General features: G+C 36.7%; 1 protein-coding gene across 2 annotated transcripts in view; it reads left to right on the forward strand.

Moving 5' to 3' along the window:
* Positions 1 to 3,177: 3,177 nt before the first annotated feature.
* LOC150106468 (cytosol aminopeptidase-like) overlaps positions 3,178 to 18,324 on the forward strand; it is a 245,362-nt gene continuing 230,215 nt past the window's right edge. The window contains exons 1-3 of one of the 2 annotated variants that reach the window (XM_090393142.1): positions 3,296 to 3,434; positions 16,391 to 16,529; positions 18,154 to 18,278. In XM_090393142.1, coding sequence (XP_090249268.1) covers positions 16,482 to 16,529; positions 18,154 to 18,278 — 173 coding nt within the window. In that variant the 5' untranslated portion in view covers positions 3,296 to 3,434; positions 16,391 to 16,481. Of the gene's footprint in view, positions 3,435 to 16,390; positions 16,530 to 18,153; positions 18,279 to 18,324 lie in introns of both variants that reach the window. The other variant, XM_090393141.1, reaches the window with a different exon arrangement.

Below are 18,324 nucleotides of genomic sequence, written 5' to 3' on the forward strand. Positions count from 1 at the left end.
TTAAAAAATTTTATTAAAATATTAAAATATTCTGATGCAGATTGTAACCAACTCGATACATCAGAAATCAGAGTTGAAGAACCGTGCACATCATCCAGTTTTCATGAAAGTACTGTTGCAACTATTGAACAAGATAACAAGAAGCATGATTTAAGTGAAAAACAGTTAGGAGAATATTTACTTGTAGTTGACCAAGAAACTAACACATTGTTAGTCTCTGTAAATTTAGAAGATCCAGGTGAATGGGGAAATATTGATGAAAATTTACGAGTTGTTTTAATTGAAATGGGGCCTGTTCAAAAGAAACATATAATATATCCCAGAGATACATATGGTCATAAATTTGGCGACACGTATTATAATTAAAAAATGGAAAATAGTGACCTCGTGCAAAGAACATGGCTCATTTATTCCGAAACTTTAAATTCTGTGTTTTGATTTTGTTGCAAACCTTTCGCACTTACCGAATCAAGTAGTCTTATAGAAGGTTATAACGATTGGAGAAATGTAAGGCCAACTGTGCATTGACATGAGACTAGTTTAACTCACATGAAAAATTTCTTAAAATGGAAGGAAGTTGATAAAAATTTAAAAAACAGAACTACTATTGATTGCCAAACTCAATGGAAAAGAAACATTGGACGAGTGTTTTAGAACGCCTGATTGAAATTATAAAATTCCTTGGCAGCCAAAATTTAGCTTTTCGCGGATCATCTGATAAATTATATGAAAGAAATAATTTATCATAACTTATAGAGTTATCATATCATAACTTTAAAAAAATTTAGCAATTTTTTAAAGTTAGTCGAACTGTTTGGGAAGTTTGATCCCGTTATGGAAAATCATGTTGAAAGGACCCTACAATGAAACAATAGAGCACACTATTTGAGTAAAGACAGTCAAAATGAAATATTGGAAACTTTAAGTAATGCAATCAGGGATACAATTTTATTATCAATTCGAAAATCTAAATATTATTCCATAATTTTTGACTGCACACCTGATGTAAGTAAAACAGAACAAATGACCATTATTATTCGCTTTGTTTCCTGTGACAATGGAATTGTCAAGATCAGGGAAAACTTTAGGTTTTTCAGATATATCAGATTCCACAGGACGTGGTTTATGTGCAACAATAATGGTACAACTGGAAAAATGGAACATTCCCATTGAAGACATGCGAGGTCAAGGGTATGACAATGGGGCAAATATGAAAGGGAAAAAATATAGGCTCCAAAATTTGTTTTTAAACAAAACTCCTCGAGCTTTTTACGTGTCATGTGCTGCTCATACTCTAAATTTAATGATTAACGATGCAGCCAAAGTGAATGCAGATAAAATTAGTTTCTTTGCAATTATTCAAGAAATATACTTCTTTTCATTCTCTTACAAACGTTGGGCAATCCTTTTAAAAGATTGCCCAACGTTTGTAAGAGAATGAAATGTCCTTCATGCTGAGTTCTTAAAAAAATTGACATGGAAACAACCATCAGAAACGCGATGGGAAAGTAAAATTAATGCAATCCGCCCTCTACGATATCAGTCAGGAGAAATTTACGATGCACTTTTTGAAATTTTAAATAATGAAAATTTTAATAAAGAAACTCAGCATGAAGCACAAAAATCATTGCGAAAATAAAGGACTACAAATTTATTTGCTTTCTTATAATTGGGCATGATTTACTTAACAGAATAAACCCTGTGAGTAAAATGCTTCAAGACAAAAATATAAACATTACACTTGCTTTAGAATCTATCGAAAACTTAAAAGTATTCTTACAAGAGTATCAATCAGATACAAATTTTAAAGAAGTTCTAAAAACGGCAAAAGAACTGAGTGAAGAGGTGGACGGAGAACAAGAATTTAAAACTGGTACGGAAGTCCGACGACGAAAGATGACACAACAATTTGTCTACGAGGGGCATGACGAAACGCCACAATCGCCAGAAGATAAATTTAGAGTGAATGTATTTTATACACTTCTAGACGTGTTCGTTAATAGAACGTTTTGAACAACTAAAAACATTTTATGATAATTTCAATTTCTTGTATAGATTACTACAAATTAATAACGAAGATTTACGAAAAAATTGTGACGATTTAGAGATTCTCTTGAAGGACGGCGACAATAAAGACATAAATGCAATAGAACTATATGACAAGTTATGTGCTTTCCGGGATATTTTTCGGAAGAATAATTTAAATATTCAAAACCATTTCGATATTTTTGATTTTATTGTGTCCAATAATTTATCTTTCCCTAACTTTTCAATTGATTTAAGAATACTATTAACCTTACCTGTTAGTGTAGCGAGCGGTGAACGTTCCTCTTCCTAGTTGAAATTGATTAAAACCTATTTAAGAACAAGTATGTCGCAAAAAAAGCTTGTTAGTTTGGCGTTAATAGCTATTGAAAATGATATATGTGCGGAATTAGAAGTAAAAAAAAAAAAAACCAGCTAACGCCTTTTTATGACGTTAAGACCATTATTTCTAATTTTATGAATATTAAATCAAAAACCCTAAAATTTTAATTTTAAAAAATTTCAAGTATATTTATGTAATTTAAGTTATTTTCTGTTATTCTGTAAAGATGTAATTTTTTGAATACTTATACTAAATGTTCTAATTATTTCTGAAGTCTTTTCTTATTTTCTCATCTCTCTCGAGTTTCTTTTATTTTTCTAAAAGATAGTTCCACTTATAAAAATTATTAAAAAATTTTTACAAGTTACTAAGAATTTAGTAACTTGTAAAATGCAAGAATTTTTTTAAACATTAATTCAAATAAATTTTAATTTTGTTAGCGATTCGGATCGGTGAGAAGGCTATAATCCCTGTATCATTATATTCAACGATTAAAGTGAAGTGGCTTTATCAGAATTTGCTTTACCTTTTGAGAATTTTTTGAATATTCGGGTTTTTAACGATTATCCTGCCTAGTCAACAACCGCGGTTCGTTACATTTAGCGAACCCACGTGTGGCTGTTCTGTCAAAATTTATTTAAGAAATTTTAAATTTTTATTATCGTAATAGAACCACACACGCCCGGATCGTTACAGGGGCGCTTAGATAGATATTGCATACCGGCGACAAAGACCCTAGCGCCTGTTCTGATAATATATATATATAAGTTTAATGTTCTGGCTAATTGCAATTTCATAATAGGATTTCCTGGTATTTGAATTTTTTTTCAAATTTAATTAAATTAGATGCTAAATAGCTCACTATGTGGATCCTATATTCTGAACTCTGAATCTTGGTGTGTGTGGCTTTTACTTTGTAATGGCACGTTATTCAAACTTGCGTGTGTTAAGTGGCTTACGAGCCAAGCAGCTGTTATCCAAAGCCAGTAAACAGCTGAATAATTTAGCATGCGATTTGAAGAACTGCAGTAGTACTGCATCAGTTCGTTCCAATGAGCCAAAAAAGGTAAAATATATAGCAAGTTTTGAAATTTTGGGCTATTTAACTAACAAAGCAACAAAATTTTGTTTCCTCTTTCAGAATGCCCCCTATATGTTAAAAACGAAAAAAAAAAAAATGCGAAGAGTGTATTTTAGCTTTTAGATTGCAAATCAAGCTATTTGGTTAAGATATCTGAATGCTGTTCTTGATATTGGTTAGATTGTAATGGCAAATTTCGGTGATAACTTACAGTAAATATGGTACACGTGGTGTAGAGAAATTTGTCTCATCTGGTGAAAACAGCAGAAATCTTGTTCCGATTTTTCTTTAGTGGGATCTTATGAAAATCAGCTGTTTAGTCTTAAAAATTTATCACAATTTGTACAAGAGATAATTGAATAAAATATCATTTTACTCTGTAAGGTATATGTTAGATGGTCATAATTAAAACATATAATTAGGAATTATTATTATTAGTTACGTTGGTTTTTTGGTGGTATTGTATGGTGATTCAATTATTAAACATGTGTGCTGGACGAGAAGATGCACAAAGTTTGTTTTACTGGAGATGGAATGAATAGAGTGATTCAGGCATTGGATATGAGAAGTAAGGAGCAACAGATTTAGTAGTTGTAATAGGGACATGACTTGAATGTGAACAAAGATCATGTCACATTGGAGATATCAGGAGGTTGTTGAGCCAGATAAAAGATAATAGTGTGATAGGAAAGGTAGTAAGCGTGTTGCCCAGATATGACAGTGGTGAGATGAAGCAGAGAGCAAGGATTATGAATGATATGTTGAGAAAGGTGTGAGGAGAAGGGAGTGCAGTTTGTTAATGTGTGGAATGAGTTTAAAGACGAAGTGATCTGTATAGGAGCGATGGGCTGCGTTTGAGTGGTTTTGGTGTGATTTGCTTGGAGAGACTGCTGCTGGAAGGTAGAGAAGTGAGTGCAGAGAATGAATTTGATCAAGTTGGAAATGATGTAGAAGAAAGGGAGAATAAGACAGGAGAGACTGAAGAGCTGGTTATGAATGAAGAAGTGAGTGGCATGAGTATAGAGAATAGGCGTGCATGACAGACAAGGAAACGGGGACGCTCAGGGTGGACAGAGGAACACAGCGTGAGAAAGGTTGATGGTCCAAGAGGATGTGAATGGACGTGGAGAAAAAAAGGGAAGGGGATAACCTGGAATCAAGGGAAAAACAGTTGAATTTGAAGAAGGTTCTAAGATGAATAAGAAGACAAAGAAATGGCTGGAGTTAAGCATGGAGAAGTCACATCAAATAAGTTGTATCAGTGGAACTAGCTGTAGATCCAGAAATAAGCTGCTGTATTTGTATACAAATGCCAGAAGTATAAGAAACAAGTCGCATTAATTGAGTCTGTTCACCCAAAAATTGTTGGAATAAGTGAGACTTGGTTGGATGAGGATGACATCTTGACAGGAATTATTATTATTATTCCAGGCAATTCCAAGGAGTCGACAGACTCATCGAGGGAGGCCCTAACATCATGTCAAGAACAACTATTCGACATTCACACAGTATCTATCATACCTCGCCTTGAACTCATTCAATGTCATAGCACCGACAACAGACTCTGGCAGCTTATTCCACTCATTCACTACTCTCCAAGTAAAAAAACCTAGCTCTAACACCCTTGTTAACCACATTCTTGTCCAGCTTCCATGTATGGCCCCTAGTCCTGCTACCAGATCTTATAGAAACCCTTCAGTAATTTGAATGTCTCAATCATATCACTCCTTTTCTGCCTATCGACCAATTTTTGCAACCCACAAATCTTCAACCTGTTCTCATAAGGTTCATTCCACAGACCTGCTATCATCTTGGTCACTCGTCTCTGGATCCTCCCCACCTCTTCCCCATCAAGAAGAAACCATGGTGCCCATATCTGGGCACAGTAGTCTAGATGGGGTCTTATCAAGGCTCAATACAGATTAACAATAACTTGTTTGTCTCTGCTTGTTAAAGTATTTTTCAGAAGCCAAGTGATTTGATGAGCTGATTTAGCCACTTTTGCAATATGTCCCCTAAACTTCAATTCCCTATCCACCAACACTCCCAAATCCCTGGCCTATCAATCTACTGGAGTACGGTTCCACCAATGTGATATACTACTGCCAATCTTTTCACCCCAAAATGCATAATCTTACACTTTCCCACATTAAATTGACATCCATTTTCCCTAGCCCAGTCCTCCAAACTATCCAAATCATCCTGCAAAATTTTGACATCCTGTGTACTCACAATTGCTCTACCCAACTTTGCATCATCAGCAAACAAGTGAACACTTCCTCTCAGATCCTTTCCTATATATTGATGAACAAATTGAAAAGTAGTGGTCCAAGAACAGAACCCTGCGGCACACCACTAGTCACAAGCTGTCTTTTGGACTCAACTCCTGAATAAACCACTCTCTGGTATCCCTCGATCAACCACCTTCCTATCCATCTCACCAACCCTATAGAGATATGGAAGGATATGATGTTTCGTGAAGACAGAAAGGGGTAAAAAGGGAGGGGAAGTGCTATTGATGATAGTGAAAGAGTTATGTCCACACAAAGTAAAGATGCAAGAGGGAAATATTGCCAGTGGTTTTAAGGCAGATGGTGTTGAGATAGAGGTGATTGGAATGAAATACTTAGTTGGATGTTGTTATAGACCTGGTAATGTGGTAGTGACTATGAAATGTATAATCAAATTAGGCAAGAAAATAAGAAAAGGGTGATCGTTATGGGTGCTTTAAATTATGGCAATATAGACTGGAATGATCAGATAGCAACTGGAAGTAAAGAAAATGTGTTTCTTGAGTTTCTGAGGGACTACTATCTCAGACAGTATGCAACAGTGGGTGCACTAGTATTGAGGTCTTGGATTTAATTATCTGATCAGAGGATGTAATTATAAATGGGATGTCAAATCACCCTCCAGTTGGTGAGAATGGCCATGAAGTGATTACCTGGATGGTTGCCAGCAGTATGAAAACCTCTATGAGAAAAGGGTATATGTGGATTTACAAGGCTGGTGATTATGAGGAGCTTAGGAGACAGCTTGCAGGTGTAGAATGGAATGAGGAGTTAGCTGAAAAAGAAATCAATGCAGCTTGGGAGATATTCAATGCTATCTAGTTAGAAGTAATGTCTAAATGTATTCCAAGGGTCAAAAGGTTAAATAAGGTAGGTGTGAAATGGATGAATGAAGAGATTAAGCATGTGAAAAAAAAGACATTATGGAGTCAGCATAAGAGAAGTGGTAATAATCAATTCCATGAGGATTACAAAGAACCGGCAAGGAGGATGACTTGGTTGGTAAGGGTAGCAAAAGCAAAGTATGAGCAGCAGTTAGCTAATAAAGCCAAAAAGAAACCTAGGGAGTTCTTTCAATATGTAGCCAGCAAAAAAAAAAAAAAAGAAGAAGAATGTTGCATCCCATATTGTTTCTTAGCCGAATAAGACACTCAAAGAGTTTCATGCCGAATATAGAAACTATATAAATATAAAGTTCGGCGATTCCAAGCGTAAGTAAATACCTGGATAGCAGCACCTGACCCATTTGGTAGTGCAAACTGAGGCAACTCATAGAAAGGGTGGAGCAAGCTCTGATCCCTATTCTTGGTATTTTCCCATAATGTGAACTTAGCTCCTATTACTATTCTACATTATGAGAGAAGGTCACTACCCAGACCAGTTTCAACCTTTTTTGAGGTCTCATCAGTGAGTAGGTAGACCTAGTTAATACCAAGTTTGTAGCGAATAGAACTTGCATCCCTTCTATGAGAATTGCCAAGAAGGTGTACTAATAAATTACTAATTATATGAAGAGCCAAAGGCTTCAATTCGGCTACATGAACTTATTTAAGTTAAGAGATATTGCATCCCATATTGTTTCTTAGCACAGGTGCTGCTATCCAGGTATTTGCTTACACTTGGAATCACCAAACTTTATATAGTTTCTATATTCGGCATGAAACCCTTTGAGTTTCTTATTCGGCTAAGAAACAATATGGGATGCAATATCCCTTAACTTAAATAAGTTCATGTCACCAAATTGAAGCCTTTGGCTCTTTATATAATTAGTAAAAAAAAAAAAAAAGATTATGGAAGGATAACATTCATTGGAGAAAATGGTATGAGAACAACTACTGTTGAAGATATAGTGGAGATACTTAATGAGCAGTTCATAAAGGTCTTTCATTCTTGTGAATGTGTCATCACGGAGAGTTTGAGAGCATTTGATGATGGGGATGAGGGACTGACTTTAAGTGAGCAAAAGGTATATGGGGAATTGAGAAAACTTGATGTTAATAAAGCTGTGTGACTTGATAATATATGACAAAGTATTCTGAAGGAATGCACCAGAGAGTTGGCATCTTCCTTGACATATTTTTTAATATGATTCACTGGGTCAAGTTCCAAAGGAGTGGAAGAATGGCAAAATTGTGCTGCTTGATAAGGGAGGTGATAGAATTCAAGCATCAAATTATAGGCCTATCTGTGTGTCAGGTGGTATGGTTAAGTTGTTGGAGAAGCTGGTGAGAACTGGGATCCAGAATTGGGTTGACAACAATGGTATTATCTTTGATGGACAGCATTTGCTAAAGGAAGGTTATGCTTTAGTAATCTACTTATTCATTACAATAAAGTGGGTGCTTCCTTGGACAGAGGAGAGGGATACACAGTAGTATACTTAGATTTTGCAAAGGCTTTTGATAGATTACCGCATAATAAGTTGATATTCAAACTAGATCTGGTGGGGTTGGATATTAGATTAGTTCATTGGATCAGATACCGACTATCTGATATGTATCAAGTTGTGTATGGGGGAGCAATAGCCCCAAAGAGGAAAGTCATTAGTGGTATGCCTGAGGGGTCTGTTTTAGGGACACTGCTGTTTAACCTGTATGTTAATGATATTAGTGAAGATGGGTGTATTCAGTTGTTTGCAGATGATGCAAAATAGGGACAAATTATGAAGAGTACAGATGTTGTGGCCTTGTAAGAAGACTTGAATAAATTGAGTGAATGGGCACCGAGATGGGGATGCGAGTTCATATTGCAAAACGTAAGGTTTTATTATTTGGGAAACAAAGATGGGTTGTAAAATTTATGCTTAGTGAGATATATTGTTGGAGGTGGAAGAAATTAGAGATCTTGGGATGATAGTGGATAAGGATCTGAAATTTAGGGGACACATTGCCAAAATTGTGAGGACAACACAAAGAATTCCGGAATGATTCGGAGGACACTGACTTGTAGAAGTAAGGAGATTCTTGTTCCATTTTATAAGGCTCTGATTAGGCCACATTGCACTACTGTGCACAGATTTGGTCACCTGGTTTTCAAAAGGATGAGATGTTGGAAAGGGTCTAGAGGCAACTGAATAAGGTAGTTGCTGATCTCTGGAATGTCGAATATGAGGAAAGGTTGAGAAGATGCAATTTACTTAGTCTAGTGGATAGGAGGAAGAGGGGTGATATGATAGAGACCTACAAGTTAGTAAGGGGTTATTATAGGATCAATGTTGGAGAGGTTTTACAGAAAACGGTGGAAGTTCAGGGGAGAACCAGAGGTCATCCCAGGAAACTATAAGGAAGGTGTGAGCAGGGGAGTGAGAAGTAGGTTTTTTGCATGCAGAGTTTTGAATGATTGGGATGTCTTGCCTGAGAGTTTGGCGTCTGCAGAGAATTTTAGTGTTTAAGGTGCAGTATGATGAGCTGCGTGTATGACAAAAGGACCTTTAGATGTCATAAAAATTTAAAGATGGCAAATATGAAAAAATTAAATAAAACACCTTTAAAATTTCAGTACAAAATCAAAAAAAATCGAAACAACTTTTCTTTTGAAGAAACTTGCACATTTCGAATAAAATAATAATAATAAAAAAAAGCAGCCAACCATACATTATTATGCTCTTGACTTTGAGGTAAGAGAGGCCTTACATGTGATTGTTACCATAGGAGCTAATTGATCTCAAATACTAAATGAGTATTTAGGTTTAATTGCTAGTTTACATTCTTAATACAATTTAATGGAATAACTACTGCACAGAGAGAAATAATTTGACAGCAGGTTTATTCATTTCAATATTTCGTCTCTGTCACAGACATCTTCAGGAATACATTGTTAAAATTGTAATAACACACACAAAAACACATAAGAAACAATAAGTGGAAGAAATGAAATTAGAGTATATGAAGACTCGAGTTTTATGAGAATGTCCTCTATGGGTGCTGTTCTCTGTAGATATTGGGCAGGAGCCCTAAGAATTAAAATTTCCCAAATTTTGGGAAGTTTAATACAACCATATTTATTAAGATTATGCTAGATTTTTAAATCTGCTACTGATTCTAAAAAGAGTCGAGTTTGTATTTACTGTGATGGAGCATGATGGTTTTCCTCCATCTGATTCTGTGTGCAAGGTATCCAAGGCATGGTCTACTAGACGTGAATGATGATAGTTGTGGTGGTAGACATGTTTTTGTGTCTACTTGCTAACATCTAGGTGGATTTTAGCAGATATCCCAGTCTGACTACAATATGATGTTTCAAGAACAAGGAACCTTCTAAACACCTGGAACAAAGAGTGGAGAAAGTGGATCCTTAGGAGATCGGAGAAGGGAAGCTAGCTTCAAATGAGATTTAAAAGCAGTGCAGAGATTATATTTCTTTAAAGTTTTGACTTTTTTTTCTGAACTGTCTTGAATATAGGGAATAGTGATGGCATTGCTATAGTCTTTATGTTGAAATGGATGTGATTAAGTGGAAGGAATAATTAATTTGTAAATCTGTTTGGCATTGTAACCATCAGACAGGAAGGTTGGCAAATAAAGGCAAGTTCTGCTGTAAGGGAAGCTTAGGTGCAACATAGGTTTGTTGGCTCTATTGACAACAGTTTTGATGACACCATATTGTTGAGAAGGGAGATGGTGGGAAAGTTTATGTATGTCTTCCTCTGTGGGTGGGTTTTCTGTAAACTGCAAAAGAACAGGTGCCATTTGGGCAGACGTGTGATTAGAGTATCTAAAAAAAGCAAGCTTTTTTTTTTTTTTTTTTTTTCAGTAGTGACTGGATTTTGTGGTGCTGACCGTTGAGGTGGAGGAGGGAAGAGTCTAATGTGTCTGAGCCATGTTGCCAAATAGAGAATGCATCATCAATATATCTCAACCAAATAGAGAGTTTGAGACTGGCAGTATCAAGAGTATGTTTTTCAAAATGCTTCATATAGAAATTGGCTGGGGGTGGGGGAAGAGCCCATGGAAGTACCCTATCTGTTTATATAAGGTGCCCTTCCAAGAGAAGTAACCAGTATGGATAGCAAAATTAAAGAGATCAGTAATGTCAGGGGGGGGGAAAGCATCTTTCAGTAAATTTAGAATCAGAAAGGCAAATTTTTGAATAAGGAAGTGACATCAAAGTTTCACCATGATGTCATTTTATAAAGCTAAATTCCAGATTAAGGATTTGAAATGTGTGGAATTTTTTGTATAAGAAGTGTGGCTAGTAAGTGGAATTAAAGATTTAGATAACTCTTTGGCTAATTTAAGAGGGGGGGGGGCAGAAGGTCAGTAGCATCTGCTGTGGGACAGAGATGGTAATGAGGTTTATGAATTTTTGGCAATCCATATACCTGGGGGGGGGGGACTAAAAGGTTTGAGTTTTTAACAATTTCAGGAAGCCAAGATGTAACATTTTTAGAAACCTTTTTAATGTTTTTTTATGAAACTTGGCGGGATCATCATAATCTAGCAGTTTATAAGTGGTGTAGTCTCGGAGCAGTACATTCATTTTGTCTTGATTTTTTGTATTTTTATTTATATTTTACCAAGTGTGGAAACTGTGCTCTAGAGACCCAACATGGAACTTTTTCAAGCCACTTCATGCTTCCAGTAAGCGAGACAGTGGTCTCACACTCAACAATGAAATTCATCTCTCATCTAAGGACAATCGCAAACAGCTATGTCCAAAGTGAGATTCAAATCCACTGCCTGTTGACTGGAGAGTGAATGTGCTAACCACTGACCCAACCAGACCAGCTAGGGAGTAAGAGTATTATTCTTCTTCTTATTGTGCTATCTTCTATCGAAGGTCAGCGACCATCTTGGCGAACAAACTGCGCTCTTGTGCTAATCTGAGCAGTTGTGCACTGCTCTTTCCTGTCCACGTCTTGATGTTGTCAAACCATGATATTCTTTTTCTTCCTCTAGTTCCTTTGCCATCAATTCTTCCTACCAAAATAGTTTGTAGAAGTTGGTATTTGCTGTTTCTCATGATGTGTCCAAGATATGATGTTTTTCGTTTCTTGATTATTTGTACAAGATGTTTAGCTTTGCCAGTGGATTTTAAGACATCTTCATTGGTAATTTTTTCTGTCCATGATATCTTTAGCATTCTTCTGTATAGCCACATCTCAAAGGCTTCGATTTTCTTGATGGTTGTCGCCTTCAATGTCCATGTTTCAACTCCATAGAGCAGAATAGACCACACGTAGCATTTCAGCATTCGGCATCTGACTTCCATGTTTAGGTCTTTATTGCAGAATAGTGTTCTCATTTTCATGAAGGACTGCCGTGCAACTTCAATCCTTGTCTTTATATCTATTTCTGGATCCCACCGTTCATTAAGCCAGCAACCAAGATATTTATATCTTGACACTTGATCAATATTTTTCCCATTGAGTGTCAGTTTCATTGATGAGGCTGGATGTTTGCTGATGATCATGTATTTTGTCTTGTTGATGTTTATATTTATTCCCATTCTTTGGCTTTCTATGTATACTCTGTCAACGAGTTTTTGGAGATCCATAATGTTATCTGCAATTAGCACGGTGTCATCTGCATATCGTAGGTTGTTAACAATCTTTCCATTTATTGTGATTCCCTCTGGACATTCTTCCAATGCTTTTTTAAAGATTACCTCTGCATATATGTTGAACAGGAGTGGTGAGAGCACACATCCTTGTCTCACTCCTCTTTTGATGTTAATATCACTGGTGGTAATGTTGTCTAATTGAACGGTAGCTGACTGATTCCAATACAGATTTGTTATTAGTCTTATGTCTTGTTCGTCTAGCCTTATTTGTTGAAGGATTTCTATTAAGTTGGTGTGTCTGACTTTGTCGAATGCTTTTTCAAAATCTATGAAACACATAAAGACAGATTTCTGTTTTTCTATGCATTTTTGTATCAATATTTGGGTACAGAAAAGGGCCTCTCTAGTACCAAAACCATTCCGAAAGCCGAATTGTGTTTCACTTAGAGTTTCTTCACTTTTTCTATAAATGCGATTCTGAATTACTTTCAAAAATATTTTTAATGTTTGGCTCATTAGACTAATAAGTCTGAAGTCACCACAGGAATTCGCTTTGGGTTTCTTTGGGATAGTGATAAATGTAGATTTGAGCCAATCTGATGGAAATTCATCACTTTCATATATTTTATTAAATAGTTTTTCAAGAAGTTTGATGTTATCTGGTTCGATTAATTTTAAAAATTCTGTTTGCACACCATCTGGTCCACTGGCTTTTCCTGTTTTACTTGTTTGTATAGCATTCTCTATTTCGCATTTCATGATTGCTGGTCCTTGAATGTTATCTTTTATATTTATAGGCTTCTGTCTAGTATCATTGAAAAGTTCTGTTACATATTTTATCCAAATCTGTGCTTTATTCTCTTCTTCTAGAACTATTTTTCCATTTTCGTCTCTTAGAGACACTATTTGCTTTTTCCTCAGTTTTCCGGAAAATGCTGCTTCCCAATGTCAGGGGCGGTGACCCCCAGCAGGTACTTATTTAATGGCGGCACTACTCGCCATGTCACCGAGTTGTCATTGGGCTTTGTGAGGTTTTAAGTGAGACAGAGTTGCCACTTCTGCTCCCCCACGCCCTGATAGCTCAGTCGCTGTTGGTCCACAGCTGCTTATTCGCCAGATTGCTCTGCTTATATCGCAGCTAACCTCCATATCTGAAGGCTGTTCCCCGATCCGCCACCTGGGGATGCACCCGGTAGTAGTCAGCTCTGCCCTGGGAGAGTATTATTATCTTTAAGTAAAATGCTTGCCTTTTTCCTTTTCTTTAAGTGTAACAGCCAAGCTGCCAAGATGAAGAGAGCAACGGCCTGCTTTTTAAAGGACTTAAATCACATTTTTCCCTTATCGATAAATGTTTATTATTATTATTATTACTACTACTACATGACACCTCCAGGGAGTCCTGAGACTCATCTAGGGAGGACACCTACTCTACAACTCTCTGTCTCCACCACTTAATCCATAAACTACAACAAATCGCAACTACCATCATCATCATCATCTACATGAACACTATCTACCACCCACCACCACCACTAGTATTTTACAGACAGTCACAAACATCCATGCCCATGATGGGATTCGAACCCATAGCCTTTTGGTTGGAGAGCAGATATGCTAACCACTTAAACATTATGGTTAAACTTAAACCATATTAACAAAAATCTGTTTTGCTTATATTAATCCATTCCTTACTTAGGCAGTGTAAACTCTTTTCATTTACAATTCAGAGAACCGAAAGACAAGACACATCATAATTAGAAGAAAGTGGAGGAAGGTAGTGGCTTGTTCATTAGAGCAGCACCCATATAAATAAGAGAAGAGACATAGTGCAGCAACTTTTTTTATATCAGCCTCACATACACAAGAGGTCCCCCAACCCTATGACACGAGTGCCATATATGGGCAGGTGGTCAGAAAGAAGAAAGGAATTTGTTAATGTGTATCTTGAAGACCTTGAAGGTCTTCAAGATAGATATAATTATCAGGAAAAACAGTCTGGGAAAGAATATTCCAAGAGCATAATAAGTATAGGGAATAAGTACAGGAGGAGGATGAGACATTGGTTCAATAAGGTTGGAACTGAACGGTATGTGGGTATTGACTAGCAGCTGCTTGTTTATACATAATTAGAGGAAAGTAGTGGCAGGTTCATTGGAGAGAGAGAGAGGAGAGGAAGGTCATCAGTTAAGAGAAGCACACTCTCTTCTGAATATAATCATTCTGAGGGAGGTTTAAGTGCACTGCCTGAAATGTGCAAACAGCATTCTAAGTTCAGGCAGATTTGAGTTTATAAAGTATCAGGAGTTGAGCTGGAGAGAAGTATTGTTTGGACTATGCAAGGCATAGTCTTTCTTTCTGGAAATGAGACAGGATTGTGTTTTGATGATATTAAAATTGATGAGGTTATCCTCACTTGAGAATGGCATGGAGATCAGTGTTTCAGGCATTGGTTAAAGATCTTGAAATGTTTATTACTGGAAATATCAAGAGTGATCACTTGAGTTTCTCCAAACTTTTCCATGGCTTGCATTCATATAGGTGGGTGAGGCTGCTATTCTCTTTCCGTATTAGGAAGTCTGTTGTGGAAAGAGAATTGCAGAATACATATTGGTGATCACTAAGTAAGAGAGTATTGAGATCAGAGCAGTAGGCCAATAGCTTGAAGGTTTGCTTTTATCTCCCTTTTTTGGGAACAGGTTGGATGAAAGATTGCTTTTAAGTTGTTGGATGGATGCCAAATGAGTATGACAGCTTGAAGAGACAATCCAAAATGGATGTGCATTCTGGAGCAAAAGCTTTTAGTATAGCTGGAGGAATACCATCAGGATGAGGACGACTCTTTGTATCAAGGCTATTGAGTACTGAGGAAAATTTCAAAGGAAGCATATTGTGAATAGTTTGTAAAATAGTTCTGCCTTGGTCATCATTATACAAGAGTTGGAGAGGAGAAAAATGCCAAGAGACCTGCCTTATCTTTAGATGTTGCCATTTATACCATCACGATGTGAGAGGTGGAAATATGTAAGGACAGAAGTTGAGTCCCCTGGCCTTGGCAAGAGACCAAAAGGCTTGACTGCCATTAGGACAGGAACTACTCCATATTCTTATTGTGTTCTGTTACATGATGGAGCTTCATGCCAGCAAAGGTTGGTCGATTGGGAGAGCCTCTGCTACTAATGGCTCACACAAAAAGTTAAGCAAGTTCAAGCATGGGGAACAATTTTTCGATGCTGTTGGCACACTTTCCCTCGATTAGTCTTTGGACTCCCTGGAGGTGTCACTTAACAATAATTAGTTTCATGTAATTTTCATGACCTGTAATTAGCATGCACACGTCCCATTATTTTTACTATTCCTAGAAAGATATGGACCCACGTGGCACATCAGCTGGTAGATATCTTCTGTGATGACCAGTGCAAATATATTTCTCCATGTAGCAGATATAGACAGAGAAGTGTTTGAGTTGAACTGAATTATATTTAGAATAGATGTCAACTCATGCCTGCAAAATTTAAACATGCTGAAAAAATGTTTATTATTATTATTATAATGACTTTTTTAATACATAAGTGTGCTTCAGAATACAAGCTCAGCAACGATGCCATTTTTAAATTGCTCATGATAATTCATCGTTAGCAGAGAAAACACTAATAGCAAAAGGTTTGGATGTAATTTCATCCTTCATTTGTCAGTAGTGCAAATTTTAATTGCATTTATTATCTTATGAAGTATTCTAAATTCAATTAATACTCCCTGAAGGCTTTCTCTTCGAATGCTGTCATCTGCTTTTCTAAAATCTAAAAATATGGATAAGCTAGTTATATTCCCATTTTTACTCTGATATTTGTCTTAGTGTCAGAAATCTGATTAACAGTGGACTAACTGTGGCTTATAATCATCCTATGCATGTTATGCTTGTAGTCTGTGATGGCCGAGTAACTTGGCTTATTTGAAACCTATTTAATGCTGTGATAAGGTGATTAATCCTATCTGCATAGATAGCATTAATCACCCTGCCAATTATGGCTGTCAGTTGCATTGTATTCTGGCTGGTTTGCCTGCCTTTTGAGATGAAAACCCATACTCAAATATCAGAAAAAAACCATGCCATTCCCATATAAAACCACTAACTTACCTTCATTTAAAAAGCCCTGATAAAGGTTCATCATGTCCTAGACAGGATTTGAACTCTAGTCTTTCCAACCCAAGCATCATCAAAACCAACTGAGCTGTGAAGGCTATGCTTATAATCATAGACTTGGAAAAAAAATGTGGACATAAGAAAAAAGTAAGTAATCAGTTTTGCTAATGTAAAGTAATAATTATATATTTAATGACTATTATATTTCTGTTTCAAGAAAGATCGAGTAATTTTGCATTACTTGGGCCTCTGTTTCACCCAGACAGGGAGTCCTGGATGGCTCGGCTAGTGGGCTTGTTTGCAAGGTCAATGGTATTGCGGCGTGTCCTTCACCATGGTCTTGGAATAAGGCCCAAGCTTGCTTTGGTGCCAGTATGGCATCTGGCACTGGCATTCCATTCTCATCACAGACATTGCTTGCTGAAGAATATTCATCCATGTGTGGCTCCATAGTGGGTAGGGGAGCTCTGGCACTGAACCAGCTTCCTCCTAAGACTGGATAATTTTTCATCCTCTTGTTTATCAGGGGCCCTCAACAAGAAACCCCAAACTAGTTCAGAAACCATTGGAAAATGAACAGAAACACCAAAATAAGAAACAAAAAACCTCAGAGACATCAATGATTAAAACATTTTTCTTAATCTTACATTTAACAGGCAGGCGAACATCTGCTTGGAAGTGTCAGAGTGGTTTGGAAGGGTTGGCAGGATCTCTAAAATCGATCAAGAAACTCTATTTGGGAGACATTCTTATTGAAGTAGCAACAGTGACTGTGAAAAATTAATTTGTACATCATCTACTGGGAGAATACCAATCACCCCCCCCCCCCAAAAAAAAAGAACTTTCTTAGAGGTGCAATATGTAGGGATGGGCATGGGGAATACATAGGGAACTACTAACTTGTTGAATGCAAGGAACCAATTCATAGTTCCCACTATGCCAATCATAAAAAGAAAGATTGTAAGCAAACACCAAAATGCCCCAATTGTGAGAGAGATAACCCAGCCTGCTCCTGAGCATAGGTTGAATAGGAGATTTAAAAAATTAAAACTGAGCAGAGTATCCCCAATCAGAAGACAAAGGGGCTATATACCAAAAATCTAGCAACAGCATCTGGTGGTAAACCATCATATTCTGAGAAGGTAACTGTGAAGAAGTGTTGATAGGGACCATAAACTGTATTTCCATCCAATCTCGCAACTACAACATCCTAAAGAGCACATGCTTTCTGCCTCTTTAGAGTATATCAAAGAGAAAAATCGATATGGGGTCACTCTCAGTGATATACCAAAAATAGTTCCAGTTAGAGATGGATTTCATTGCCCAGTGTGAGACTGTTGTTGTTGATTTATGCACATGAGTTGACCCACACTTCATGTAGGCATTTGAAACCAAAAGTCTTATGGAATAGGTTGGTTAATCCTTATTCCAGTAGTGTCTTATGTCTGTAGATATGTGTTCATGGGGCCAGTTTGCTTATTCTGAGGGATGAAAAACCCTCTTCCTCTGTATGAGCCCAGCTAACTCACCTTTAGTCAAAAGAGACCAGATAAAGATTCCTCACGTCATTGAAGTGAATCAAACCCAGGTCTTTTTGACCAAAAGGCTTCATCTATGCTGACTGCACAATGGAGGCTCTGTTATGTATTTACATTCTCTATTTGTGATTAATCATTTAAAATAGTTTACACATTTAGATATTTAACTGTGTTTGCAATAAATTATTTATTATTATTATTATTTATTTATTATTTATTATATTTTTTTGTAGAAACAAGGCCTAATATTAGGAACATTTAAAACAGAAGAAAATCATTCAGAAAATATTTTGTTGACACCAGCAGCTGAAAAATATAACCATACAGTTAATGGAAGATTAAAGGAACTTCTGAATATGTAAGTGTTGTGTTACAGCTCTCTCTCTCACCCACTCACCCACAAG

The sequence above is a fragment of the Typopeltis vanoorti genome, chromosome 5 (assembly GCF_054136105.1).
Source record: "Typopeltis vanoorti isolate ZY-2024b chromosome 5, IOZ_Tvanoo_1.0, whole genome shotgun sequence".
Lineage (NCBI taxonomy): Eukaryota > Metazoa > Arthropoda > Arachnida > Uropygi > Thelyphonidae > Typopeltis > Typopeltis vanoorti.